This window comes from Aulonocara stuartgranti, assembly GCF_965226115.1.
Source record: "Aulonocara stuartgranti genome assembly, chromosome: 10".
Lineage (NCBI taxonomy): Eukaryota > Metazoa > Chordata > Actinopteri > Cichliformes > Cichlidae > Aulonocara > Aulonocara stuartgranti.
Window position 1 is genome coordinate 14,876,375 of NC_138946.1, and position 27,835 is coordinate 14,904,209.

The 27,835-nt window shown below is 39.4% G+C and overlaps 2 protein-coding genes across 4 annotated transcripts; one reads left to right on the plus strand and one right to left on the minus strand.

The window, feature by feature from the left end:
- Nucleotides 1–146: 146 nt before the first annotated feature.
- Nucleotides 147–11,636, minus strand: ublcp1 (ubiquitin-like domain containing CTD phosphatase 1). 3 transcript variants are annotated; one of them, XM_082547793.1, is made up of 11 exons: nt 11,497–11,636; nt 10,888–10,974; nt 10,411–10,502; nt 10,039–10,124; nt 9,828–9,943; nt 9,593–9,691; nt 9,188–9,225; nt 8,612–8,710; nt 5,258–5,374; nt 5,021–5,148; nt 147–1,222 (listed from the first exon to the last, which is right to left on the minus strand). In XM_082547793.1, exons 3-11 carry the CDS (start codon nt 10,480–10,482, stop codon nt 1,195–1,197), a joined length of 783 nt encoding a protein of 260 aa, XP_082403919.1. In that variant the 5' UTR covers nt 10,483–10,502; nt 10,888–10,974; nt 11,497–11,636; the 3' UTR covers nt 147–1,194. The 3 variants fall into 3 exon arrangements, with proteins under 3 accessions (XP_082403919.1, XP_082403918.1, XP_082403917.1); XM_082547792.1 differs by having other exon boundaries at nt 148–1,222; nt 10,888–11,108; XM_082547791.1 differs by having other exon boundaries at nt 148–1,222; nt 10,888–11,155.
- Nucleotides 11,637–13,021: 1,385 nt separating this feature from the next.
- Nucleotides 13,022–27,805, plus strand: LOC309715309 (RING finger protein 145-like). The gene is made up of 12 exons (XM_082548317.1): nt 13,022–13,223; nt 18,463–18,714; nt 19,935–20,043; nt 20,216–20,307; nt 22,419–22,654; nt 22,777–22,952; nt 23,451–23,591; nt 23,922–24,104; nt 24,447–24,594; nt 24,745–24,867; nt 24,991–25,224; nt 25,321–27,805. The coding sequence occupies exons 2-12, from the start codon at nt 18,531–18,533 to the stop codon at nt 26,032–26,034; spliced, it is 2,340 nt and encodes a 779-aa protein (XP_082404443.1). The 5' UTR covers nt 13,022–13,223; nt 18,463–18,530; the 3' UTR covers nt 26,035–27,805.
- Nucleotides 27,806–27,835: the final 30 nt, after the last annotated feature.

Genomic DNA, 27,835 nt, shown 5'->3' on the forward strand with positions numbered 1-27,835 from the left:
CTCATCACCTTTAGTTGGTTCATTGACATTTGGATGTTCCAGAAACATTTCAATGAAGAGCTGTCACGATCTCACGAGCATCAACGAAATAAAACCTATGCTTTATGTCCGTTCGAGTGTTGCGTCCTGTGACGTAACAGAATCAGCATGCACAGAAAAACATGAATACGTTTCTGGACATGTATGCACATGAATATCCAGCCATGGAAGCCTGACTGTAATATGCATGTACAGAATGTAAATAACAAAAAACAGGCCTGTTTGTAGTGACCACCTACAGACACGTAACAAATGGTGTCACACTTGTTCACTAAAGCCACTGTTTTGATGAAATATTTTAGCTAGCCAGTTCTAAGACCAACAGATTTTGGTCTCTCAGTAGTTTTTAGAATTGCTGCATACGTCTGCATGTGCAGGCTGCTGTTATTTGTTTGACGCTCACAAAACTTCCAGACGTTCCAACTTTTCACTTCATTTATTACAAATCAAACAGACAATCCAAATACTACATAAAAAAACACGTTAAATTACCAGGATATCCTCGCATACTGAAAACACTTTCAATGGTTATGTAACTTCATTTTGCTTATTTGTTTCTTTTCGCTCTTTAGCTTTTTGCGGTCAGTCTCTTTGAAGGCAGGCTACTGACCTTAACTATAATGAAATTAGATTTGTATCTTCTCCTACTCACTTGGTACAGCAGAGAGGCTTGATAGAGTATTTTTTACTGGTAATCAACTTAACACATCTGCTACTATTCACCCATCTAAAATACCAAGCAGGCGTAAAAGATCTCGAATACTTTCAGGAAATAGTGGACCTCAGTTATCTATATTAAACCCTTGTTGACCACCATGAGTAAACAGGTGAGCTGGAGTCTGTGACATTAAATCAGTGTGGTCTCAAACAGGATTTTTTTTCCCACAATGCACCTTGCACACTGATAGTAACTGTAAACAATATTTGAACAAACAAATGTTCCAGACTAAGAGAAGGCAGAGAACATGCAGATATATAAACTGGGAAGCCCGTCTCAGTCCTGAGGTTTTGACCTTGTGTGTAATTGTCGGGTTAATGTTGGACTTTTAGTGAGGTTTGGTATGAAGGACTTTATGTTTGTTCTTGTGTTTGACAAGCGGATGATGCATTGGTTGCATCCACTCCAAGTCTTTGCGCTGATAATATAGTCCCTCCTCAGTGGTGCTGCCTCTTAGATAGGTACCTGCAGAAACAAACAGGCACACATTCAGCGCATATTTTAAACACATTCAGTTGAGTTCATGTTGATTTGGGGAAATGTACAAATGACACTGGGACACAACATTAAAAATGAGTAACTACATAATGGAAGAACATTTAAAGCCTTTACCATGTACTAGAGATGGACTGATCCGATATTACGTATTGGTATCGGTCCGATACTGACCTAAATTACTGGATCGGATATCGGAGAAAAATAAAAAATGTAATCCGATCCGAAGTATCACAAAATCACCTCACAAAACGTGCTACTTGGCGTAACTCAGCTCGGCGCATCGGAGCAGTATCTGTCACGTGATAGAGCGGCTGTTGTCTGCGAGACCTGTTGGCGGTCTGTTGGAGCATTTGGAGCCTCGCTACATGCTTCCTAACCGTGGCATTTCATCTCAGCGAAAACTATCCCACAGAAGCAAAGCAAGTGTGTAAGTTCATCCCTGAATGTTTGCATAGTATTTCCACGTTACGCTTAACAACTGATGTATTGAGCCACAGCTGGACTGGCCATCGGAGTTCCATATTGAGGTGAAAAGGAAGCGATTTGTCCCGTACTTCAGCTAGAATTCAAAAATAGACACAAAGCTGGAGTTATTCTGTCTTTGCTGCACAGTTGCATCTACTTCTCTCATTCACTTCCCCTTCCTCTCCTGTTATTACTTCAAACATGAAACTGATCAATGATCAGCTGATCGGCTTTTCTGCCGCAAGTCCTGTCTTTCTTGTTTGTTTATCGCCCACTTTGCGCTACAAAGAGGAGACCAGCGGATAAACAACAGCAGCACGTTTAAGCGTGATAAGCTGTTGTTAGAATGTATTTAATATTAACTTTGTAGTATCAGCTGATGTTTGCTGGAGCCACAGCTGTAAAAGCTGCTGGTCATGATATCTGTTTGGATATGTGGTGAGAGGGAAACATGAAGATGAAACCAGGAGATGTCCTTACTGAATCATCAGAGCTGAACAGGTGATGGAAAAACAGGTTTACCTTTTAGGTGACATGAATGAGTTGAAGGGAAGTTATGAACTGTTTCTGAGAGACAAATAACACCAGGATCCTTTTCTAGGTAGCTGACGGCTGGTAACTTTGCAGGGGCGGGTCTAGCAAAGTTTTGTCGGGGGCCAGGTTGGGCATTAACAGGGAAAGGGGGCCACAAAGAAATACTTTTCTTTGTTATGTCCTTTAAAAACTTTGAATAAATAATTATCTGAATCTTACAACAAAAGTGGTCATCTGATTAAATGTATAGAAATCCATTATTGTATATAGTAACTAATAAGTCTAATATACACCCTAATAAGCTATAGTACTTTTTCCTTTGGGAAGGTACCATCTGTGCAGTCTGCAATTCTGTTGAAGAAAGATGTTGAATCTATTTAAATATTGTAGAAAAATAATTGATTTCTGTGCATTTGTTTTACACTTGCATTAAATTAAAGTTGATTACATCAATTAAGGGCGGGGGGCGGTTCCTGAATATTTTTGCTGGGAGTTGGCAACCCTATTAGTTAGGTTGCTTAATATTCCCACTAAGTTGACCACAACATATTACTCAAACGACTGGAGAACTGGGCAGGTCTTTCAGGAACTGTACTAAACTGGTTCAAAACATACGTAGAAAACAGGAAATACTTTGTATCAATAGGTAACTTCACATCTGAGCAGACAAGTATCACATGTGGAGTTCTCCAAGGTTCCATCTTGGGACCCCTTCTGTTTAACATTTACATGCTCCCACTGGCACAGATTATAAAGAACAACAAAATAAACTATCATAGCTATGCAGATGACACACAAATATATATCACAATGTTACCAGGAGACCGAGGCCCTGTACAGGCTCTTGGTAAATGCATTGAGGAAATTAATGACTGGGTTGTGCCACAATTTTCTCCAGCTAAATAAAAACAACTGAAGTAATAGTCTTTGGTGCCAAAGAAAAACAATTACAGGTCACCAGAGAACTTCAATCTATACACCTAAAAACCACAAACCAGGCGAGAAATTTGGGTGTAGTGATGGATGCAGACCTAAACTTAGAAAAACACATTAAGACAATAACAAAATCAGCTTACTATCACCTCAAGAATATTTCAAGGATAAAAGATCTGATGTCTCAACAGGACCTGGAAAAACTAGTCCATGCATTCCTCTTTAGTAGGCTGGATTACTGTAACAGCATCTTTACAGGTCTACCTAAAAAAATCAGTCAGACAACTACAGCTCATTCAGAACTCTGCTGCTCGAGTCCTCACTAAGACCAAAAAGTGGACCACATCAGTCCAGCTCTGAGGTCTTTACACTGGCTGCCTGTCCGTCAGAGGATAGACTTTAAAGTTCTGATGCTGGTCTATAAAGCTCTGAATGGTTTAGGACCAAAATACATCAGTGACCTCCTGACCCAGTATGAACCTTCCAGATCCCTCAGGTCATCTGGATCCGGTTTTTTATCAGTTCCCAGAGTCAGAACCAGACGCGGACAAGCTGCATTCAGCTTTTATGCTCCTTATATCTGGAACAAACTCCCAGAAAGCCTCAGATCAGCTGAAACACTCAGTTTATTTAAATCCAGGTTGAAGACTCACTTATTCTCAGCTGCATTTAAATGAAGCACCAAATCCGCACTTAAGCTTAGATTTCAAAACTTACATTTTAACTACTGATTTTATCTACTGTTCTGATTTTACCTGTTTTGATTTTTGATTTTATATACTGTTTTGTTTGTTTGTTTGTTTTAATCAATTTAAAATCATTGTTTTTGTTTCTAATGTCTCTGTAAAGCACTTTGAATCACCTTGTTGTTGAATTGTGCTATACAAAAAAACTTGCCTTGCCTTGCTTGCTTACTCTTTAAAATACCAGAATATGGAGGATGGTGTAGGTTTAAATTTATTAGATTGATCAGTGTTGCTGAACTATAAAATGTTTTGGGTTGAGTGTATTTTTTGCATACAGGTATAACAGAATAGCTTCAGTCTCTTGTTTTTTAAAACTTGAGTATGAACTTATACAAAATGCAGCAAGATATTTATATTAAAAAACAGTTTTATTAATTACAAAATACGCTATATCGGATTCATATCGGTATCGGCAGATATCCAAATCAAATTTATGATATCGGAATCGGTATCGGACATTAAAAAGTGGTGTCGTGCCATCTCTACCATGTACCATGTACAGCACAAACAAATTATATCATAAGTTGAACAGTCGATGAAATAACCAACCATGTACAGTCCTACGGCATCACAGATAACAAAAATAAAGCTAAGAATGGACACAACAAAGTGCAAAGGGGAAATTTGCACTGAGATCTCACCTTTTAACCTTTCCATCACAACTGTAAATAAGAAAGAGCTCAACACTGATCCCTGATGTAACTCTACCCCGACCCTAAACTCATCTGTAATTCCTACTGCACACCTCAACACTGTTTCACAAATTTCTTGCCACTGGTGAGTTCCTCATTGAGTACCACAGTTACTTTCTTTGCTTGGGATGCAAAAGTCTCCTTCTTACTTTAGATTGTGTTCATTTATCCCCAGAATTGGATGCATTTTTTAGGATGAATTTTATACTTTAAATAATCTGAAATCAAGTAAAATTTAAGTAAGATTCATGTGTGTGTTGGCATTAGATGTTATTTTTTAATATATCTAGTATTTTCTTGTAAATGGCTGTTCAGGTCTAGCAGGTGCTGTAGGTTTGAAGTATGCAACTACAACTATGCAAATGATACTGTTTAGCTTTTCAATGAGTGCGTACCTCTCCCAGTGTTTGTGGTTGAGTCCACTGAAGTCGTCAAGCTTGGCGATTTCTTTGAGGTATTGAGACAGTTTATACAGCTCTCTGTCCCGCTCCCTGTTGAGGTGGGCCTTCATGAAGGGTCGGATCTAACACAAATTCACAACAACAAATAAAGAGACAGCTTCATTAAGATCTGTAGTTTATTGTACCAAAAGAAGAGAAAAATGGTCAAGATAATTGTATGAACTAACCAACCTTAAGTCCATTCTGTGGGTTCATAAGAAAGTTTCTTCCAATGTCGTCAAACATAATGGTGTTCTTCCTGTTATAAAATTCTCCGTACTTCCCCCATATCACACCTAAGGGCTTCACCTGCGGAAGCCATAAAATAGATTAAATCAGTGCCATGATGTTTGCACAAAGCAGTAAATGTCCTCCACAAACATCATGAAAAAGAGGTATTCAAGCACATTTTGTCGTCACGGCGCGTGCAGTCACACCTAGAGTGCTAAATGACTTACCAGAATGTAAACAAACAAAAAAAACCCCAAACAACAACGATGTGATACATGTCACCTAGGACCATAAGCCAGAAACATTCCCGAGAATTTACATAGTTACTTAGCAAGCACGACGTGTATACAACTTTATCTAGTGACAAATCTCTGACAAAGAGATATCACCACTCTTATAAAATAAAATAATTTATATACTCAATAGCCTGCAGATAGGTGGAGAAAACAGAAACTTTTGCACATAGACCTGGGGCTAGATGTAGGGGTGATTATTTTAAATATGATTAGCATCCAGGAGGGTCTTTCAAATTTATCCTCACGACAAATCCATATTATATATGTGCTTCCCATTTGACACCCCAAGACTCACATATGTTTTCATGCACAGTAATCTTATTTAATGAAGTTATGAAAAATTATACCTTCATACTATGATTTACTTATCTTTTTTTCAGGCCCTTGAAGTACAGAGGGGTGGTTCTTTTTAATATTCAATTGTTCCAGCAGTTTTAAGCCAAATCATCTGAAGCGCACTACCAAAATCCTGCTTTGGTAAATGGTGAATGAAATGGGTTTTATATCGCGTGTGTGTGTATAACCTGCTCTGAGCATCAACATCGTGGCCTATATCATAGTCTGACAAACTAAGCTGGACAAGCTTAATGCCTAAGATGTCAAGTAATAGAGACAGGCATTGACTGTTTTATCTCGTCTGATGATTCACTGGAGAAAACAAAAAAAGTACATTCCAAAGAGCGTTATCACCACATGGTGTTTAGTTGAAACAAGTGACAGCATATCTATTTTTTTTTACCACCAAACTCGTCTTCTATTCGTGATTTCTTTCTGCGTCAAAATTATTTGGACACTTTCTACTGTAACTGTGAAATAGAGAAACAGCATTTGCGTTCACATGTTCAAAAAATAATTTGTACAATGAAACAAATTAAGGTCCTGAAGATGTAAAATGTATTTTCCCTTTTACTCAGTTTACTAAACTAGAGGGGGGAAAAGCAATTTGCTGCGACACTCATGATCATCTATTGACTCATTCTCAGATATTGAGCTCTGAGAGAGTGCTCAAAGGCATCAACGGGAGCATCAGGCTAAGGACAGCCTGGACAGAATGAGAACAAATTTCCTGACCTGGTTTGATGTATTTTCCATTTTGGCTGTTTATTTCTGCAGCTCAAACTACTTTAAGCTATTTTTCATTATCTAAAATGTAACACATTTTAAGAAGGGTTTTTTAAAAATAATTTCTGTATCAAGTGTGGTGCATATCCTTTGTGAAAGCACCAATTATAAACCAGTGAAGGTTTCCAGATCCAAGGTTTCACATTGTTGACTCATCACATGGAATTTCCACCTGCAGTGACTTTATGACACCAGCTAAGATGACAGGGCATGTTGCTCATGACATCATTAAAGGGTGGAAGTTAGGCTACGTTCATACTGCAGGTCTTAATGCTCAATTCCGATTTTTTTGTCTGCTCGTTCACACTACAAATAAAATGCGACCAGTAAACGTGCTCTAGTGTGAACCCTCAAAGCGGCCCGCATGCGCAAAAGAAGACGTCACACACAACGCGCTGTTTAGACCCAGACCAAACAATATTGTTTGACTGATGGCCCTTAATATAAAGACTTCGGACTTTACGTTTCCCAATTTTTGCTTTAAGTTATTTTGTTATTTACATAATAATGTAAATATGGTAAATGGTAAATGGCCTATATTTGTATAGCGCTTTACTAGTCCATAAGGACCCCAAAGCGCTTTACATATCCAGTCATCCACCCATTCACACACACATTCACACACTGGTGATGGCAAGCTACATTGTAGCCACAGCCACCCTGGGGCGCGCTGACAGAGGCGAGGCTGCCGGACACTGGCGCCACCGGGCCCTCTGACCACCACCAGTAGGCAACAGTTGAAGTGTCTTGCCCAAGGACACTTCACCTTGGGCAAGACACCTAATAATGATCCTTATTGCTGTTTTAGAGGAGCGGTGCTGCAAAGGATACTTGCAGATTTCTGTCAGAATCTGCAGATTATACAGTATAAATAAAATGTTCACGTTTCTCCAACGTTGTCTTCCCAACAGTTTCACTGACATCTACGCTGGATGGCCAGGAAGCGTTTGCGATGTCTTATCGGGCGCTTCTCCGGCACTGATAATTGGCGTCTGTCTTGTGTCAGTGACGTAAAAGACGGATTTAATGCGACATGACCGTCCAAACAGCAGTCGCTTTCTAAAACATCGGATATGTATCGGATTCAGTACCACACATGAAAGTGACCCAGATCGGATTTGAAAATATCGGATTTGTGCCGTTCATACTGTCATAACATGATCGGATATGTGTCGCATAGGGTCAAAAAAATCAGATTTGATGCGCTTTCGCCTGCAGTGTGAACATAGCCTTAAACTTTCAAAACCAAACCTTTGTGCATGTTGTGTACATGTGTAGCTCTCTCTCTCTCACTCACTCCTTGAGTAAACAGAACCTCCTATTTAACATTTGGAGATTGCTACAATATGACTGTAGTGTGTGTGATTAGGTGAATGATGCTGTAGGAAAAAGCACTTTGAGTGGTCAGTTAGGGCAGAAAAACTCTGTATAAGTCCCAGTCCATTTAACATTTGACCATGAAACTGTCTGTCACAGTCATGTGATGCTTGCAGTTTACCCAAAATGCCTTTTTGAGGATCATCTGAAAATAGATACTACCAATACTAATGCGTGTTTCTGTTATTCAGTATGACAAACATTAAATTCTTGGAGATGTTCCCTCTGAAACTATGATATATTCTATAATATCAATGCTCAGATTTAGTTATAGAAATAATGCTGAACAAAAATTAGATTATGGCTTTAGATAATGACACTAAGATTGGATACAAATTTGATTTTCTTGCAGTGTTATGTTCAATGACCCATTAACTGCCAGAATGAATAACGCTTAAACCTAAAATAAATCCAAATATATTATAAATCATTTCTTCTTCTGTGAAAGATATGTCCAAAGCATTGATGTGTGACCACAACAGTGACACAGGCCAATATTTTAAACAGCAAGTGTACCAACCTCCACAACTCCTCTCTTTGGGGTGTGTACCGTAATCATGGCCCCACTGTCCAGCATGAACGTAATCTTGTAATTAGGGTTGTCTGTCACTCCCAGCTCCTACACACACACACACACACACACACACAGTGGTGTTATCTTCTGATCAATCTACACTCATATAATGTATGCCAACTTGGTTAACACTGCCACCTTTTGGCAACAAAATGTACAGGATAATAAAAGAAATGGTAAATAATAATAATAATGGATTGGATTTATATAGCGCTTTTCAAGGCACCCAAAGCGCTTTACAATACCACTATTCATTCACTCTCACATTCATACACTGGTGGAGGCAAGCTACAGTTGTAGCCACAGCTGCCCTGGGGCAGACTGACAGAAGCGAGGCTGCCATATCGCGCCATCGGCCCCTCTGGCCAACACCAGTAGGCAAGTAGGGTAAAGTGTCTTGCCCAAGGACACAACGACCAGGACAGAGAGCCCAGGGATCGAACCGGCGACCTTCCGGTTACAGATGCGATTCCCAACCCCCTGAGCCACGGTAAAGAAATAAGAAATAAGAGAAGTACTTGCCTTCATTTTTGCATCAATCCATTTCATACTTGTAGCAGCTTAAAAAAGAAAACACATTATGTGTGTTAATTAGTAATGAATTAAATCATGAAAGAAAAAAATAACAATTAAACACAACACAATGTCTACACACACCCAAGCACAAGAGGCATCTCAGTGAGAGGACGCGGTTCTCCAAACACATACTGGACGTTTAATTGGGTATTTACCACAATTACAAAAATGGGCGAGCTCAGTCTCTTTTTTGGTTGGTTTTTTTGTTCTTCTTGGTGGATCAGATGCTCAATTTGGGCCAAAACATCAGGAATTAACTAGACAGACATACTTATACAAAAACCCCACACTCTAACACAAAAGCAATGAACCACTGCCACAGACAAGGGAAAGAGACGGACAGATACGTACACCAAATTACAATATCGTAGTCCTCATAGGCTGATGTCAGGAACTCGTGAAGGTAGGGTCTCATCAGCTCCTGACCCGTTTCTGCACATGACTTGTGATCTGAACACACACAGTATTATTGTATGGGTGTCCATGGTAAAACAAGCAGCTGATAAACAGACAGTAACTGCAAAGCCTCCTCTTTTGTTTCTTGCAAAGCATCTTATTAAAGAGACACATGATGATATCAACTCACCAAACAGTGTGTAGTCCACATCCAGAACCAGGAGCCTCTTGCCTTCTCTAGGAGGGTTTAGTTCCTCTACCTTGTACTCTTTGACTCTTCTAGCTATTTTTGCCAGGTTCTCCTCTCTGAAGACATAAAACAATATTTGTTTCTCAAATGCACCCACACATCCACACACAAAGACAGGTTTCCTTCAACAATTTCTAAAATTCTGACAGACCTGTTCTCCACTTCAATGACCTCCTCCTCAATGTCAAAATCATTGACAACGTCATCATTCTCTGGTGGAGGGGCTAAAACGTCTTCCTTCACGAAACAAAATATGTGCACGGTTAAAACTGTATCAGTCAGTACATTATACCCATAGCATATATCCCTCAAAAATGTCAACGGCTGTCAGATCTTCACCTAAACAACCATTTTCTGATCCATTAATCAAAGCTAGCTGATTCCAAAATCCTGACTAAACAGATTATTTACAAGTTACCCCTCACCTCTCTTGTCTAGTAAACCTGAACACTAGCCAGGCACACAGTCCTTCTATAATAGTTCCAGCCAGATATATTTTTTTTCATTTTCTCTATCCACCTACCAGACTCTCCTCTCTGGTACCCATCATCATGATCTTGGTATTAGGCTTCAACTTCAACGAGCCCAGCTTCATCTCATCCTCTGCTGGTTTACCTGAGGGCAAGATGAAAGGGAAAGGAACAGAAAATATATAGAGAGAGAAATTCTGAAAATCATATTAAGAGCATGCATAACTTTTATAAAATTATATATATAAAATAAAATAATTTATATACTCAATAGCCTGCAGATAGGTGGAGAAAACAGAAACTTTTGCACATAGACCTGGGGCTAGATGTAGGGGTGATTATTTTAAATATGATTAGCATCCAGGAGGGTCTTTTATGTAGACTGCACAATTAAATAAAAGCACAAGATGAAATGTCCTTTGGTCTCACACTTGGATTGGACTTCATATAGCATTATTTACACTAACTAGCGCAGAAATCAGAATCAGAATACTTCAAAAATCAGGTACTTATCATTGACATCATCTCACCTTTGACCTTGAGTCCCAGGAGTTTCTGTCTCTCTGGCAGGACCCCAGTCAAGGTCTTGATGGACTGTTTCAGGTCCAACACCGTGTCTTCCTCAGACAGAGAACTGATGAAGTATTCCTGACCTCCCCACTTAATGATAACCGACACCGACATGACTCTTCGGTGCTCTTCACACACACATACACACGACTGCAGCTGAAGTCAGGTATGCACGCGCACCCTAAGCAAAAAATTTCCAGCAACAATAACAAACATGCACGCGCACACCTTGCAGAAAGGGAGAGACGGGCAAATTCAAAGGAAAGGTGTTAGGATGCCACCATGTAACTGGCTGGAGCTCGACTTAAAACAAACAAGAGCAGCTTGTGATAAAACAGAGAGCCAAACGGGACATTACTATTGTTAAGCAGGTGATGGTACGTCTGGCTATTTCAAGACACAACGGCCAAATGCCACCTAATCAGCTCAGACACTGTGTGACTGTCCCTGATGCTGATATTTATAGCACAAGGTTGCTAACACTGACTAGCAACGATGTAAACACGCCGGGTTTAACAGCCAGCTCTCGAACATTAACTGACTGAGCTCCGCGGTCTGCTCACTCTTACCTGGTAGCACAAACTAACATGTAATGCTTGGCACACACTGTCAAATTTCCTCATAAAGTTGAATGAATGAACTGAGTTGGCCGTTCAATTTCATTCAGCGGGAGCCTCACACACCGCTGCTCTCTTCCTGGCGTCACGAATCTTTCCGGTAGTGACGTAATTGAAAAAGGAGGCTTTGTTGCTATAGTGACTAAAGCCGTTACTTTAAAATACAATCCTTTGAATTGTGTATATATATATATATATATATATATATATATATATATATATATATATATATATATATATATATATATATATATATGCCATAATAAATATTTCAGCTATATTCAAAATAAAACTGGACAATTAGAACTGTCCAGTATCTAATTGTCACGGTTCAATGACTGACCACTACCTTATGCTATGCATTATGTATCTTGATACAAGTCTAATTTCACAGCAGGAAACACATTATGATTTACCATGGTCTAGAATCAGAATCAGAAATTGTTTAGTTACAGATGCACCCTTAAAATATTTATATGAACTAGAGAAACCCCTTAAATAAGGTGTAAATATAATTAAGACAAAGGCAATCAAAGTGTCATATTAAATTAGAAATAAGTTTTAAAACATACTATGTACAATATAAATAAATGAAAGTGAAAATAGTCTATGTCCACGCAAGGATAAGGATACTAATAGTATTGGTTTGAGAAGTATGTACTTCTTAAACCAATATATAAATGCTTAATAGGAATGTTTGCTAACCCCTCCCAAAAACAGCAGTCTTTTTGACGAACAAAACACACCTTTGTTCTACTATAACTTGCCTGGCGAAAGGGGAATTTATGCTTATCCGCACTGCCGGGAGAATATCTCATTCATATAAACCTAACAATTCCATAAAACTTGTAAAATCAAACACAATTAAAGTAACTAAAGTGACTGGCCACCACCTTAGGCTATGCATTAGGCCTCTCCATTAATTTTACTTTCAGGTTTTGTCCCTAGCTAAATATAAATAAATAAATAAATAAATAAATAAATAAATAAATAAATAAATAAATAAATAAATTCCCTCTTCACATTAGGCAATCGACATCAGTGCTGGTTTTTAAATCCAGATTGAAAACGCATTTTTATTCACTGGCTTTTGACTCAGTGGTTGACTGACTTGTATTTACTCGTATTTTATTGTTTTCGCTATGTTTATTATTTTATCTTATTTATTATTCCTATGGTATCTATTATGTTTCTATTGTTCAGCACTTTGGTCAGCCTTGTGTGTTTTTAAAGTGCTATATAAATAAACGATGATGATGATGATGAAATATTTTAGGCGTTTGTTAATATACTATGATGACTTATTTCTGTAATGTTTCATTCCCCTCCCAAATTTATTTTTACCATTAATTGAGTGACAAAAAAATCACACATCCTAATTCCACTTTATAACAGTCTTTGACAATATGTTGTGAATAAAAAGCTTTGTCAGGTTAAAAAAAAATATTACCTGTTCTTTCTGTACGGGACAGTAACATTGCGCATGCTCGGTACATCTTGCTTGGTAACTTGGATAATGGCCGCTAGGTAAGATGAGCGGATGGGCCGCGTCGTTTCAGCGTGAAGTGCTCACTCCGGGAGGACCGTTAACTCGGGCGGTGGCGAGTTAAAATGGTCGATATCCGACCCGTAAGGCATCCAGAAACAGTTGTACATTGTGCGAACATCGTCATTCAAACGTAAGTTCTTATTTTTTTTAAGAGAAATTTGTCTACGTGCCATAACTGGTTGCTAGCCGAGTGTCCCAGTCTGCTACATTTGGGCTTACTTGCTTAGGGGAGCAGGTTATGGTAATCCTCAAGCGTTATAAGCTAGAACATTTTATGTGAATATGTGCGAAGGCTGGCGCCTTAATTTGTAAGGTCAAAAGCAAGCTGATTCGTTCGGAGTGTTTTATTTCCCGCTGTGTTAAACATAAGCTAGGTTGTTGTTGTTAGTAGTTCCTCGGCTCGGTGACAGTGATGCTAGCTGAAAGCGTTAGCTTGATGCAGCTCATCACATAGCGCACGTACGCTGTCATAGCTCGCTATTTCTATCACTTTTACATCCACCAAACTGCGTGGAAACCGTAGGCATGCATTGTCATGTCTGTTATAAGTATTCATGGACGATACAGACCAGTATAGCAAGCAAAATATTGCCTTATTTGCGGCGTAATTGCGAGAATTTATTTCTGTCGAGACAGAGGGGTTACTAGAGTTCATGGCGTAGCACAGTCGTTGCAGCACTCACTCATCCATAACGTTTTCATTGCCGGTGCTTCAGTTAAACTAGTAAATGGTATGCAGCCATTAGACCAAATATACTACAATATACCCTACAGCTGTCAAAGGATTACAACGGATAAAAATTAATTGGTAGACGGCCTTGTTATATAAGTTCAGATTCTGCAAAGTGATGTCTGTCTGGGCAGTGATAGTCGTGGTAAATTTAAAGTTATGTAAGTTAACGGGATCCTGCTACGGGATGCTGGGATAAGAGATGGAAACACTGCTGTTGGCAACTCAAGAAGGAAAAGAAATGTAAGAGCTTTGTTTAAATGGAGTGGATTGAAACTTCGTCACGTTTCTTTTTTAAAAACTAGCACTCACAGTGAAATGTTCCTCTAAAACTTCACGCAGGTATTAAAGGGCACTTAAACGAAGGGTTTGTAAGCAGCTAATTTTTTTTTTCCAAGTGCAGTAGATATGTTGTTTGGAAAAGGCCAGGAAAAAAGAGGGCAACATGTTGCTCTGTGGAATTCACTTTTGTGAGGCTTTGAATTTCCTTAAGCTCCAGCGCTTTTGGGTGAGAGCCTGGTTAACAATTGCTGATTTGTTGGAGAGCCTCGAGTTTTTCAAACATGCTCAGATTGCCTTGGAGTAATTCATGATCACTGTGAGAGGTTTCATCACTTTGAGGTTAATACGTTAGAAATAATATATTGAGTTGCATTGATTACATTTGGTGTGTTTGCTTTGCATCATGCAGTAGTGGCAGTGACGGGATTTAGTAGGTGGGAGGAAACAAAACTGAAATGCAATCTTTAAACAAATCTTTTTGTTTTAATAACTTCAACATTTGTGTAAGAGATGTTTTATGCCATTTTTTAATAGCATTTCATAACTTTGAGGTCAGTCGTTGAAATGGTTGAAAAACTGTACATATTCAAGAATTTTCCTACATTGAACAACCTTTAGCACCCACCAAATTATCAGAAAATGTAGTCAAACTAATTTTAATCTGTTCTGTTAATGCAGGTGCCATTTACTCAAGCATATAAAACATTTTTGTTTATCAAATAAGTAGGGAAATCCAGAGATAGGGTAACTGACTGTATGCTAACTGATCATGCTTATATGACTAGTTGTCCACCAAAAGCCCATTTTAAGCCAGGATAACACTGATATTGGCTAGTGTATGTATAGAACCATAGATGCGAGTTAAAATGTTTTTTTCTTTCTTTCTTTAATCCCATCCATTAGATTTTCCATCAGGATCTGTGTTGATATAATAAGTCAACATATTCTTTCTTTCTATATTTCATGTTTTGTAAACTGTTTTGACTTGTAGAAATTGTATTTTGTATGTGTTTATATCCGCCACCGCATTGCTCACCCCCAGATAGTGTTAATAAAGGTGTAAGTAAACTAGAGCTGGGCGATATAACGATATGTATCGCAATATAACTTTTACTCGATAGAGAAATTAAGCTATCGCGATAGACCTCGCCGCTCTTGTCCTCTTTAAAAAAAAAAAAAAAAAAAAAGGTCAGCCAATCCAAATTAAGTAGCGCAGAGCCGAACCAATCACAGCCGCAGCGTCACATCGCGTGACTTGTTACATACAGCACAAGTGCCAAGCCGCACGTGTGTTTGTTTGGGAAGCAGCCAGCGAGTAATGGAGCCAGCGCGTAATGGAGGAAATGAGTGTGCCGACTAGAAAAATCAACCGAGCGTGACCGAAGAGAAAACAGATGACGGTTCCAATGCCGGAGAGATTGTCGAACGGAAGAGCCAAAGAAGTTCCGTAGTGTGAAGGTATTTCGGCTATTTCAAGTCTGACAAAAAACAGAGTAGCGTGCACTGTAAATTGTGCCGAAAGCAAGTCTGGAAATACAATAAACTGGAGCATGCGTCACACTGTGCGCCACGTTATTGTTTCGGTGAAATGAATTTCTACAATACTGTTAATTCTACTCTCTGCAGTGTTTAAATGCTTACATATACACACAGTTACTGTCCCTCCACACATACGACTCTGTTCTGCTTCTATGCCGCAGCTTTGTTTACTTTTTCCCACCGAGGCTTCTAGACTTCTGATTGGCCAACATTTCTGCACGGTTAGGAATCTAGCGCCACCTGCTGCTTTGGCATGTTCATAGCAGCGTTTTCCTTCATTTCTGCCTTTATGTGTGTACAGGATTATTTTTTAAAACGAAAACGGAAAATCTCCGTTTTCAAAAATACCCGTGTACGTGTGGACGTAGCCTCAGTCTCTGACTGGAAGCGCTAATTCGTCATTCGGCTTTTGTCAGACTAAAGTAACTGTTAAAACTGTTTGAAAAGCTCAGCTATACAACAAGGAGAGATTGAGAATTTCCTTTTAGTTCTCAGTTTATTTGATATTGACAAAAGTTAGTCAGTTTTGTCTGTTCTTCTGTAAAACAAACTAAGATTTATTTTTAGAATTAATATTTTGTTTCTAAGTGGAATTGACAATTTAGTCTGTTTCGTTTGTTCTATTTTGAAACTTAAACGCTTTAGCGGCTGCCTTTTGTGTAGTTTGCAATATTTGCCTTTATTTATCTGAAAAAGTCTCATGTTCCTTAAGTACATCTACCCTGTTGAACTTATTATGGGAAATAAATATTTAAATAAAAACAAGCTGCTGATTATTTCACATTTTACTTGTGAGCAACGGCACATTTAAATCTTACAAATATAGTTATTTGGCTTATATCGTGATAGATATCGTTATCGCCTGAAATGAAAAAAACATATCGTGATATGAAAAAATCTCATATCGCCCAGCTCTAAAGTAAACCAAGAAATTATTTTGGCAAAGAGAGAAGTGTAACCATTCTGTCAGCGCAACAGAACAGTATGTGGGCTTTTTTTTAAATGTGAACTGCAGATTTTGCAAGTATGCCTCTTATGCCATTTGTCAGACTTGACCTTTTGAGTTGCACCTGCATTAAAACATCTGAATGTGTTACCACATGCTGTACTTTCAGTTTCCCATGGTGGATTCTGTGCTGTTGGTGATTGTGTGGTAGCAAATAGAAAGGACTGGACAAATTTACATGTCTAGGTTGATTATTGACCCACAGATTTGACTATGCAAATTACAGTTGTGGGTGAAGCTGTTTTTAGCTGGGTCAACCGTGCAATGTTTCTTTGGAATCTTGGTAATAATAACCTATTCAAGACTAGCTGTTGTTCCCAGGATCAAGTTTCCGGCATTCCTGTATGGGTGGATGACGGTAAACAAAGTGAATTGTGGCTGACAGTAGTGCTTTCTGCCTGAACCTATAAAAATACTGTTGGCAGCATTTTGAGAATTTCTTGTTGGTTATTATTGCAACAGCCTTCTTAAAATCATGTCAAAATTATCTGGTAGCTTCATCATTATTAGGATTTTTATGCGTGATATCTGTTTGTAGACTTATAATTGTATGTAATTATACATGTATATTGTATATTGAGGTAGGATCAAATGAGTTTACCTTTAAGTCTGTTTGTACCAACCCTTTCTTTGTCTCATTATTGTTTAAAGTGTATTTTGTTGTTATTTTAGTCATGTTCAAAATAAATCAATCATTCAGTGACAAAAAAAAAAGAGTTCTTATGTACACAGCATCACTCGATTGGCTTTAGTTAAGATGGTAAGAAAATGGTCAATGTTTCCCAGCTGTATGGCACTTAATGTTAGTACTGTGCTTGAATAAATAAGTACATATTTAGGCATGGGCAAAAGAAGTAGTGGGTTAAACTAATCTGCAATTTATTGATATAAATCAACAGTTAACTGTTGTTCCTGAGCTGTTATGACACCACAACCACTAACCGAAAGATGTGGCATATGGCAGCAACCATCTTGATCTCTGTGACAGGAAGTTGTAAACAAGCAAGGTAAAAAGTAAGACATGACACTAACCAGTGTGGTTCTGCAGTACTTTGATTTAGAAAATGAGGGGCTATATGTAGGTTTCAGGGTAAAGTGATAACTACTGGAAGTAGTGGGTAACCCTTTTTGGCATAGGTTTGTGTGTTGTGGATGGTGCCAATTCTTATATTCTGTTCTGACTAGTGAATTAGTTACCTTAGTTATTCTGTTATGCTGTTGTGGCAAAGGGGTTTCCTTCATTTAGAAAAAAATAAAATATGTCCACCAAAGATGTTTTGGGATTCTACCAAAGCAAAATACCAAGATAGCAAAATGGACTTTCTAGTTTCTGTTGTATTTGTTTATAAAGTAGCAAAAAACTTCCTTTAAGTAGTTCTTTGTCTCTGGACCCATTGTACTTCAGTCAATAGTCTCATTGAAAGTCCTGTTTGCATCAGGAAAAAAACAAAACACTGTCAGTATGCTAGCCTTTAGAGACTTTAAAATGATTTACGGTCATGTTACTAACTTATTATAAAAATTTGTGGTAATAATGTAACAATTGTTGAGTTTTACCTTTACGTTTAGACCACAAATGAATGAGACAGTTTTGTGATTGACCTCTTAAGTCTTTCGTCTTTTCTTCTGTCTTTTCTTCCTCTGTAGCTCACAGCTTTTCCTTTGACCTTTATAATAACTGAATTTATATTTTGTTGCCTTTGTTTTGGCTTTCATCTCTCTTTCTGTTTTCCTACTCTCACCTCCTATAACTGCTTCATATTAAGACTCCATCTTCCTTTTTTTATTTGCATTTTCTCTCTTTTGCTACAGACCACCCACTATTAACATCACGTCTTAGTGGTCAGTTCTGCCTTCGGATCAGAGCTTAAACTGAAACCATGGCAGTGAAGGACCGCGTAGAGGCTGTGCTCAATGTGGGTCTGCGTGTTCCCAGCATCATGCTGTTGGATGTCCTCTACCGCTGGGATGTCAGCTCCTTCTTCCAGAAGATCCAGCGCTCCAGCCTTTCCAATAACCCCCTTTTTCAGTACAAGTATCTGGCCCTCTACCTGCACTACGTAGGTCAGTGCCACCTTTCCTGTATTAAAACTTAAGAAAATGTTTGGTGTAACTGAGACACTTTGTTTAAATGCTTTGCAATGTCTGTACCACATTAAAGAGTTCCTCATTTGAAAACATCATGTGTACTTCCCTGTAGTCAGGTTACCATGACCTGCACTGAAACAGTATTATATGCCATGCATTACTGTTTTACCTCTGTTGGTTGAAAGTGCGTGATTTCTTTTTCCATTCAGAAGTGTCGACTCACGTTTGGTATTAGTCAGTAAGTCACGAGGCTCAGCTCTGTAGTGATTGAGAGGGATTATTTGACAGTGTGGCGATCGTGGCTCAAGAGTTGGGAGTTTGCCTTGTAATCGGAAGGTTGCCAGTTTGAGCCCCGGCTCGGACAGTCTCGGTCGTTGTGTCCTTGGGCAAGACACTTCACCCGTTGCCTGCTGGTGGTGGTCAGAGGGCCCGGTGGCGCCAGTGTCCGGCAGCCTCGCCTCTGTCAGTGCGCCCCAGGGTGGCTGTGGCTACAATGTAGCTTGCCATCACCAGTGTGTGAATGAGTGGATGACTGGATGTGTAAAGCGCTTTGGGGTCCTTAGGGACTAGTAAAGCGCTATACAAATACAGGCCATTTACCATATCTGCTTTTAAGACACACTAGAAACTCAGAAAACCAGTACTCAAACACAAAGTTCTGAATTCAGTTTTGAAGGCATTACAAAATGTCTTTGCAGCACAAGTGGTTAGCCAGATACATTTACAGTGACACAGAAACACTGAAAGTAACATAAATGAAATAGCTAGGCCTCGTTCTATTTTTGTAATTTAACCTAGCTGAAATAAAGCTATTGTTGAGTTTTCTTTGTGTTTTGGCTGTGTGAGCTCTCAAACTTGGCTGCAGTTGGTTAATGAGCCAACAGGCTTGGCATGTGCTGATGAGCACTGTGGGTGGAAAGAAAGAAGGGAGAACAGGGCAGTAAAAATAAATATGTCTTTGCACTGAAGTGCTTTTAGACACAGTTTTAGGTAGTAGGCTATTGTATGGTAAGGCTTTCTGCAGTTTGTCAAAAATACCCCCCCCCCCCCCCCCCCCCCCAACTATGTCATAAACATCTGTCATACGCTTTATTTATGTGTTTTAAAACGCACTCTGGTCTGCAAACAGGAAGACGGATGCCTTTCAGAATGCATGACTTTCTTGTATTTCTTTTATATTTATGGCTACTTCACAGGTTACATCTTGAGCTTGGTGCTTCTGACTCTGCCTCGTCAGCACCTGGTTAAACTTTACCTGTATGTTCTTACGGCCCTGCTGCTGTTTGCTGGTCACCAAGTGTCAAGGTAAACATTCACAGAAACTTAAATCTACCAGAATAGCTAACAAGATGCCACTACTCCTCTTTTAAATACTGATGTGTGTATGTATGACAGTTTTCCTCTTGTTAATTCATGTGAAGGACTGGACATTGTGAGAATTTCCTCTGTATTGATTGTTTTCGTTTTTCTCTGTCAGGGATTATGTTCGCAGTGAACTGGATTCGGGTTATGAAGGCCCTGTCTACCTGGAACCTCTCTCCATGAACAGATTCACCACTGCACTCATAGGTATAATACTCATAGGTATAATTGTTCAACATTCATATTATTGAAGAATGTGAATGATGAGGTACCAATGTATTGCACATAGATACTAGTGGTGCAACGGATCAAAAATCTCGCGGTTTTAAGTCATGGATCAGAGCAATTTTCAGATCAGCAAAAAAGACAAAAATGTAACATTTACTTATTGAAGTATTTTTTTTGCCTGTTGAAAATATTCAACTCAAGACTCATTCCAGGGCAGTACAGTCTTTGTATCTACCACTCAATTCAATTCAATTTTATTTATAAAGAGCCAAATCACAACAACAGTCGTCTCAAGGTGCTTTATATTGTAAGGTAGACCCTACAATAATACATATCGCTCATTATATCGCACTCTGCTGTGATATAATGAGCTGTTATGGTCACGTAGCTTTCCGTTGCCCTGGAGGTCCACCCATTTGTAGTAGTTAGGGCAACAGAAGATGCCTGGGACAGTTCAGCCATAACTTAAATCTTTTCCTGCTCATACATGCTTGGAATGATCTTGCCACTTAAGTGGACGCGAACAGGATATCATAGCGTGGCTCAAGCACGTTCATCATAGTTTAAACCCCTTGTTTTGCACAACGGAATACGGCCTCCCGTCTGCAGCTAAACACCCCAATAGCTTTTGTAATAGCTTTAGCCCGGTCGGACTGGGCAGCAAACTCCTCTGCTCCTCCACTTGGACCGCTAGCGCTGGCCATAACTATCGCTTGACAGACCCACCACGCGCACCATACACATACTTTTTCTTTCTTCTTTTTCGAATCTTCGGATCACGTGCGTGCCAAACCGTGGAGTGGGATCAGTTCGGATTACGGATCAACCGCGATCCGTTGCACCACTAGTAGATACAGACCCGTAGACCCACTTGGGCAGCAGAAAGATATTTATTTATTTATTTATTTATTTAAATTTGAACTGTTTCCTTCTTTTTAATGGCTGCACATACTGCTGTACAAAGTATAGGAACATTAATTTTATAAATTGGCACCTCGTAGCACTGCAGTACAACCAGTAGGACTAAAGCTCAGAATTCATATGCTCTAACCAAATGGCTAAACTGAATGGGCATAGTATTCAGAGCATATGATGAGTAGGATGCATCTTTTGCCATGGGTCTGTGTGAATTTCATCCAAAAGAAAACAGTCTTCATTTTGGGATTGTGTTTTTGGACCCTGCATGGGGCAGTAAGTTGAGATTATTCATTGAATTTGTGTAACCTGGGTCAGTAAACATTCATGGACTATAGTAGACTGTGCAAAGTTGCTAAGAAGATGCATACAGGTACTGGCAAAAGAAAAGCAGACACTTGAGTCTTTTCCTTAAGAAATGTTTGTGTAACAGGAATAAGCACACCTTGTTTTTGTCTTTTTAACAAAAAAAGTGGAAATAGAATACTTGGCTGCACATATGTACATATTTAGCATTGCTCTCATGTCCATGTGAGCACTTTCATTAATTATATAAATACCCAATGCTACAGCATCCACATTAATGGGATTATGAAGGAACCTAATTTGTACCAATTCCAGAATTAAGAAGTGCTCACATACGTATGTGTTTCAGTCTTCCTCTGGGTGGGAAAGCAAAAAGAACAACCTCCTGTAATTTTTCATTATGTCTGTTGCTGCTATGCTTAATTATGTAAAAATGTATCATTTTCTAAATAGAAAATGCTGTAGAGTCTGTGTTTTTAGGACCTAGTTTAAACTTACTAGAGAGTATAGATGGAGTCTCCTGTGCTATAAATAGACCGCAGAGTGCTGCTTTTACTGCGTAGTGAAAGCCTGAGAAAGCGAAAATAAGATGAGTACAGTGACAAAAATATGCTACTGTAAGGAGCAATGTGAGATTAAAGCTGCTTCTCTTCTCTTTTAAATGTTTGTTCCTTTTTGGTGTTTGACACATTTTCACCACTCTAGGAGAGCTATAAATATTCTGATAAATTTTCTTTTAATTGTCAGTTACACAAAAATGATAAATACCACATCACAAAAAACATTTTAAAATCAGAGTGATAATAGTGTCTTTAGTCATTTATTCAACTCTTTGTTTTATATATGTGTGTATGTGTGTCTTCTTTCAGGTCAGCTGGTGGTTTGTACACTTTGTTCCTGTGTGATGCAAACCAAGAGGATTTGGCTGTTCTCTGCTCACCTCCTCCCTCTAGTGGCTAGACTGTGTCTGGTCCCACTCGAGACCATCGTCTTCATCAATAAGTTCTCAATGATCTTCACGGGCCTGGAGGTCATTTACTTCCTGGCGTCTAACTTGCTGGTACCATATAACCTGGCCAAGACTGCCTACAGAGAGCTGGCTCAGGTATTTATTGTGGGCTGATGTTGCAAGCTTTTCAGTTTCTGTGACAGGATTTCAGTTCTGAGATATTTTTCTGTAGATGGTATCAAAGGTATTCTTTATTTCGGTCTTTTTCTGTCCTGCAGGTGGTAGAAGTGTACGGGCTTCTTGCTTTGGGAATGTCACTGTGGAACCAGCTGGTCCTTCCAGTTCTCTTCATGTGTTTTTGGCTCGTGCTGTTTGCTCTGCAGATATACTCCTACTTCAGCACAAGAGACCAGCCTACTTCCAGAGAGAGGCTGCTTTTCCTTTTTCTTACAAGGTAAGACTATAAATCAGGCTGCAAGACACTTTACATTTTACGTCACTGACCCTTTAGAAGGTGTGTTTATCTATTTATTGCCTTGTATCGTTGAAGGGGCAGGTAGTGTGTACAAAACATAAATCTAGTTTTGATGTACTGGAATTTATTTAGAAAATCTAATTATATAAAAGTATATAAATTATATAGCATCATATAAATTACAGAGACATTAGATTGCAAAGCTAGTCAGTCTGCAGAGTTTGAGTAAAGCAAGTTTTTAGATTTTGAGATAATTTTGCAGAAATGTGTCAAGAGGAAATTCTAAAAGATGTGTTGGATCCATTTGTCACAGTGCTAAATAACCCATGTTTTGCACTGGTGGACAGAATTAAGTTAAAGCAGACGACTGAGATACTCATCAGAACTTTAAGGACGCGATCTAAATATTTAAAATTGTTTAGAAAGTTGTTGTTTTTTTGTCATGTTCTCTAAGTAATTTGCTCCTCCTTTCTCCAGTATCGCAGAATGCTGTAGTACACCGTACTCTCTGCTGGGTCTGGTTTTCACAGTTTCTTTCATTGCGCTGGGCGTTCTCACACTGTGCAAGTTCTACCTGCAGGGCTACAGAGCCTTTATGAATGACAACACCATGCACAGGTCAGCAAGGTTTTTATTTTCTTGATGTCTTCTGGTATGTTTCTTTTAATTAGTTTAGTCTGTTTTAGCCTCTCTGTCCCAGTAACCATCATGACTGAAGGCAATATGTTTTCTGACTGTTTATCCCATTCGTGTGGAAACACATATATCTGGAACTATTCTTTAAGGATGTCTGCATTTCACACAACTGTCTAATAGGATAAAATAATTGACATTGTATACCCAAAAGTCAAGTCTGGATAAACGTGTATATGATCTCCAACTTGAGTGCAAAGCCAAGGCATATAATTGTGTGGTGTGTTAACTCTAATTTGTTTCCTCTCTGTGCAGGGGGATGACTGAAGGTATCACCTTGCTAATCCTTGCGGTCCAAACTGGCCTCATTGAGCTGCAGGTCATCCACAGAGCCTTCCTCCTCTCTATCATCCTCTTTATTGTTGTTGCTTCCATCCTGCAGTCCATGCTGGAGATAGCAGATCCTATAGTCCTAGCCCTGGGAGCATCTAGAGACAAGTAAGAGAATATACCAAAGACTTTTTTTATGTGTTTATTTTTAAGAAAACTCTGTGTCTCACTGTTTGTTTTATTTTGTACTGATCATAAACAACTATTAATAACTATGGGCAGTTAGTTAATTATCACAGTATTCATTATCTATGGTCATCAGTACAACTCATGCTAACATCATAAATTAAGTAACACTACAGTGTACAGTCCTTCTTTCTTCATTCCTACCTAAACAGGCAGTTAGTCTTTTTGACATCAATAAATGTAATCTGACTCAATGTGTGTATACAAAGCCTGCTATCAACCTGGCTGCTTTCTCATATGCTTGTTTTGCTGCCTGTCCCGTAGGAGTTTGTGGAAGCACTTCCGTGCAGTTTCTCTCTGTCTCTTCCTGCTGATCTTTCCAGCGTACATGGCTTATATGATCTGCCAGTTCTTCCACATGGACTTCTGGCTTCTCATCATCATCTCCTCCTCAATCCTCACCTCTCTCCAGGTAACACACAACCGCATCGCAGTGTGCAAAAACATTAAATCAAATAGTTTAAACTTGCTCTACCCAAACAGTTGAGCCTAATACTAATTAAACATTTATATTTGCTTGTTTGTTTAATTCCATAATAACTCTGAAACACTGTACCACCAGGTCCTTGGCACTCTTTTGATCTATGTTCTCTTCATGGTGGAGGAGTTTCGTAAAGCTCCAGTGGAGAACATGGATGAAGTCATATATTGTGTAAATGGGACCTACAGATTGCTGGAGTTTCTGGTATGTCACACACACATACACCAACTCTTTGCTAAGTTCTGCCTTCTGACTGTAAACAGACACTGTCATCTAATGCATCAGCACGGTCTCTGCCTCACTGTCAGTGATTTGTTCCCTCGCCAGGTTGCGGTGTGCGTGGTGTGCTATGGTGTATCAGAGACTGTATTTGGCGAGTGGAGTGTGATGGGAAGCACCATCATCTTGGTCCACTCGTACTATAACGTCTGGCTCAGAGCCCAGCTGGGCTGGCAGAGCTTCCTGCTCAGGAGAGATGCTGTAAACAAGATAAAAAGCCTCCCCACAGCTAGCAATACACAGCTGCAGCAGTATAACGACATCTGTGCTATCTGCTTCCAGGTATGAACTGTTTTTATGTTTATCTAAAGAGGATGCATGAGAGAGTTAATCTGGGGCTTTAAAAGGTAGGCTAATGTGAAATTTGATTTGTTCCAGGACATGACCAGTGCTGTGATCACTCCGTGCAGTCATTTCTTCCACGCTGGCTGTCTGAAGAAATGGCTGTATGTCCAGGAAACGTGCCCTCTCTGTCATTCACAACTCAAGAGCCAATCACCAACTAATGGCGGAGCTACCCAAGAGACACCTGCAGCCAATCAGAACCCTGCAGGACAGGAAGAAGCCCCAGGCAACAAGCAGGAGGAGGACCACAGCACTCTACCGGAGGATAGGAAAGAGGAAGCGTCAGTAGAGCAGGAGGGAGATAATGAAACTACCACATCAGCTGGGGAAGCCTCCTCTTCCACCTCCCCCACTGGCATGCAGTCTGCTCCCCTGCACATCGTCAACCCTCCATTATCATCTTCCTCTTGTTCTTCTTCTCCTCTTGCAACTGATTCTGTGCCGCACCAGTCCCCTGCAGATCACCCTTCTGCATCTTCTTTCTCTACCTCTTGCACATCAGACACACCTGACGCTCCTGCATCTCACTGCCATTCTGTCTCCACCTTTCACCAACCAACGTCACAGGTACTGACCCAAGCAGAGGCGAACCCTGCTGAACCCGAATCCCTCCCTCAGCTAAAATCAGTCTCCCTTGTGGACAGCAAGGAAAACTCTACTGGTCCATCATCACAATCTAACCCACCAACTCCCCATTCAGTGGAACCTCCTCCTCGTCCTCCACCCCCTCTTCCATTCAACCCCTGAGCTCCATTTTAACACACACACAACATACATGCATGCATGCATATATAATCACACAATCTAAATAATCCCCTATTGTACTTGTCCAACTGTTTGCTGTTGGCTCTCCCATCATGTCCAACTCCTTCATATCCATATTATGTTTCAAAAGATCTTAAACAATCTCTAAACAGAAATTCATCACTCGGTATTTAAAAAAAAAAGAGAAGACAATGATTGCAGCTTTATAAAATGTTAGTACTTGGAGCAATGAAAGGTTTCCCATGATAGGTGTAACCCATGCCAGCAGTGATTTCATCACAGGTGCAGTTGTTTTCCACATGTTCTTTCACAGGGATTCAAATTTAATACAAAAAACAGGATGCAGTAATCTCATCTCAGAATGAATTGGGAGTTTTACACCATGTCCAGAAAATGTGAAAATCAGATTTCCATCCCAGCCTTTTTCTTCCCCCCCCCCCCCCCCCTACAATCATGCTTTTACCCCTTACCTTTTGATGCCCGACATTTAGGGCAATGGTTGCTCCTGCCTTTGTTTGTACAGCTTGAACTTTCACTGCTGTACATTTCATAGTGTTTGGGTGCCACGATTTATCGAACAATTGATCAGACTATCGATTACTGATGGTTGCATTTTATACCGTGACAAAGTCTTAACATTTCATAACGTCTAGAAATTCTCCACATTTTTTGTTTTTCACTGCTGGGTGTCAGTAGTGTTGTGATTTAGTGAATACTGAGCGTTAGCAGACTGAATGTTGTTTATTGAGGTCGCCGCATGACCTAAAGCCTGGTGCTAAGCAGAGGACACATGGTATGGTCTAGCTGAGGGGTGCAGTGTGAACTTTTGGTTCACATTGAATAACTTACATGTGTCAAGCTTTTGCTTTTATACTACTTCAATATCTGATTCAGACTTGTTTGGCTGGTCCCAGCAAAAAAACAGTTCTATTCCTCATCGCCAAACTTTTGTATTACTGTTAAAGCAACTTTATTTTTAAGGTCATTTTTACATTACTGCTTTATTGGATACCACACGCTGCAAATGGACTAAGGGGAAGATGGAGAGACGAGGTATAAATTAGTCCACAGAGTTGATAAGGAGCTCGGATTTTGCCCTCATTAGCTCTATTTTATGGTTCTCACTCGCGCTTACCGTTGCAAGCTTAGCTCACTAACAGATCAACCAATCATTCACATTGTTGATCGCTGATGGCAGGAGCCAATCAGCTCCTTTCATCCAGTTACATTAGAGACCCTGTATTTTCCAAGACATTAGGGTTTTCCTGCTCGTCAGTCAGTTTACTCCATAAATTGTTGATACCAGCAAATTGAGCCATAGCTTCTTCTTCTTTTTTTTTTCTTTTTCACAAAAACACACTTTCTTTTGGCTACTGCATTTAGCAGATGAAGCATGGCGAGGAAGAAATATGCTTTGAAATGAGTGTGAAAGACTGAAAACTTGAGGATGGCAAGTCCTGATGCACGCTTATATGTAGACCTTGCTGCCGCTCTGACCACAGAATTTGTTCGTCCCCAATGTGCTATAACCTTGCTACCAATGTTTTTTGTTTTTTTTCTACCTTTTTTTTTCTTTTGGGGTTATATTTGCACTAATGTCATTTTTTACTAGCAATGCTCCAAAGCTGTTCTGTGGATGTCGGCAACCAAATACCCTCTGATGTCTGTGTATGAGGAAACGGCCCAATCTGTTTGTGTGTAATGTACATAAATGTTGCTCTGTACGGAATCTATATTAAACCAGAGTGAGTGATGATAGATAGATAGATAGATATAGATATAT

Bases quoted from the DNA above. Each gene is read 5' to 3' on its own strand.
- ublcp1 (XM_082547792.1), bottom strand. From the start codon at position 11,041: ATGTCGGTGTCGGTTATCATTAAGTGGGGAGGTCAGGAATACTTCATC. The intron at 10,125-10,410 runs GTAGGTGGATAG...TGTTTCGTGAAG, and splicing joins GTACCAGAGAGGAGAGTCTG to GAAGACGTTTTAGCCCCTCC. The intron at 5,375-8,611 runs GTTGGTACACTT...TGGCTTCCGCAG, and splicing joins CAAAGAGAGGAGTTGTGGAG to GTGAAGCCCTTAGGTGTGAT.
- LOC309715309 (XM_082548317.1), top strand. From the start codon at position 18,531: ATGGCAGTGAAGGACCGCGTAGAGGCTGTGCTCAATGTGGGTCTGCGT. The intron at 20,044-20,215 runs GTAAACATTCAC...TTTCTCTGTCAG, and splicing joins GCTGGTCACCAAGTGTCAAG to GGATTATGTTCGCAGTGAAC. The intron at 22,655-22,776 runs GTATTTATTGTG...TCTGTCCTGCAG, and splicing joins CCTACAGAGAGCTGGCTCAG to GTGGTAGAAGTGTACGGGCT.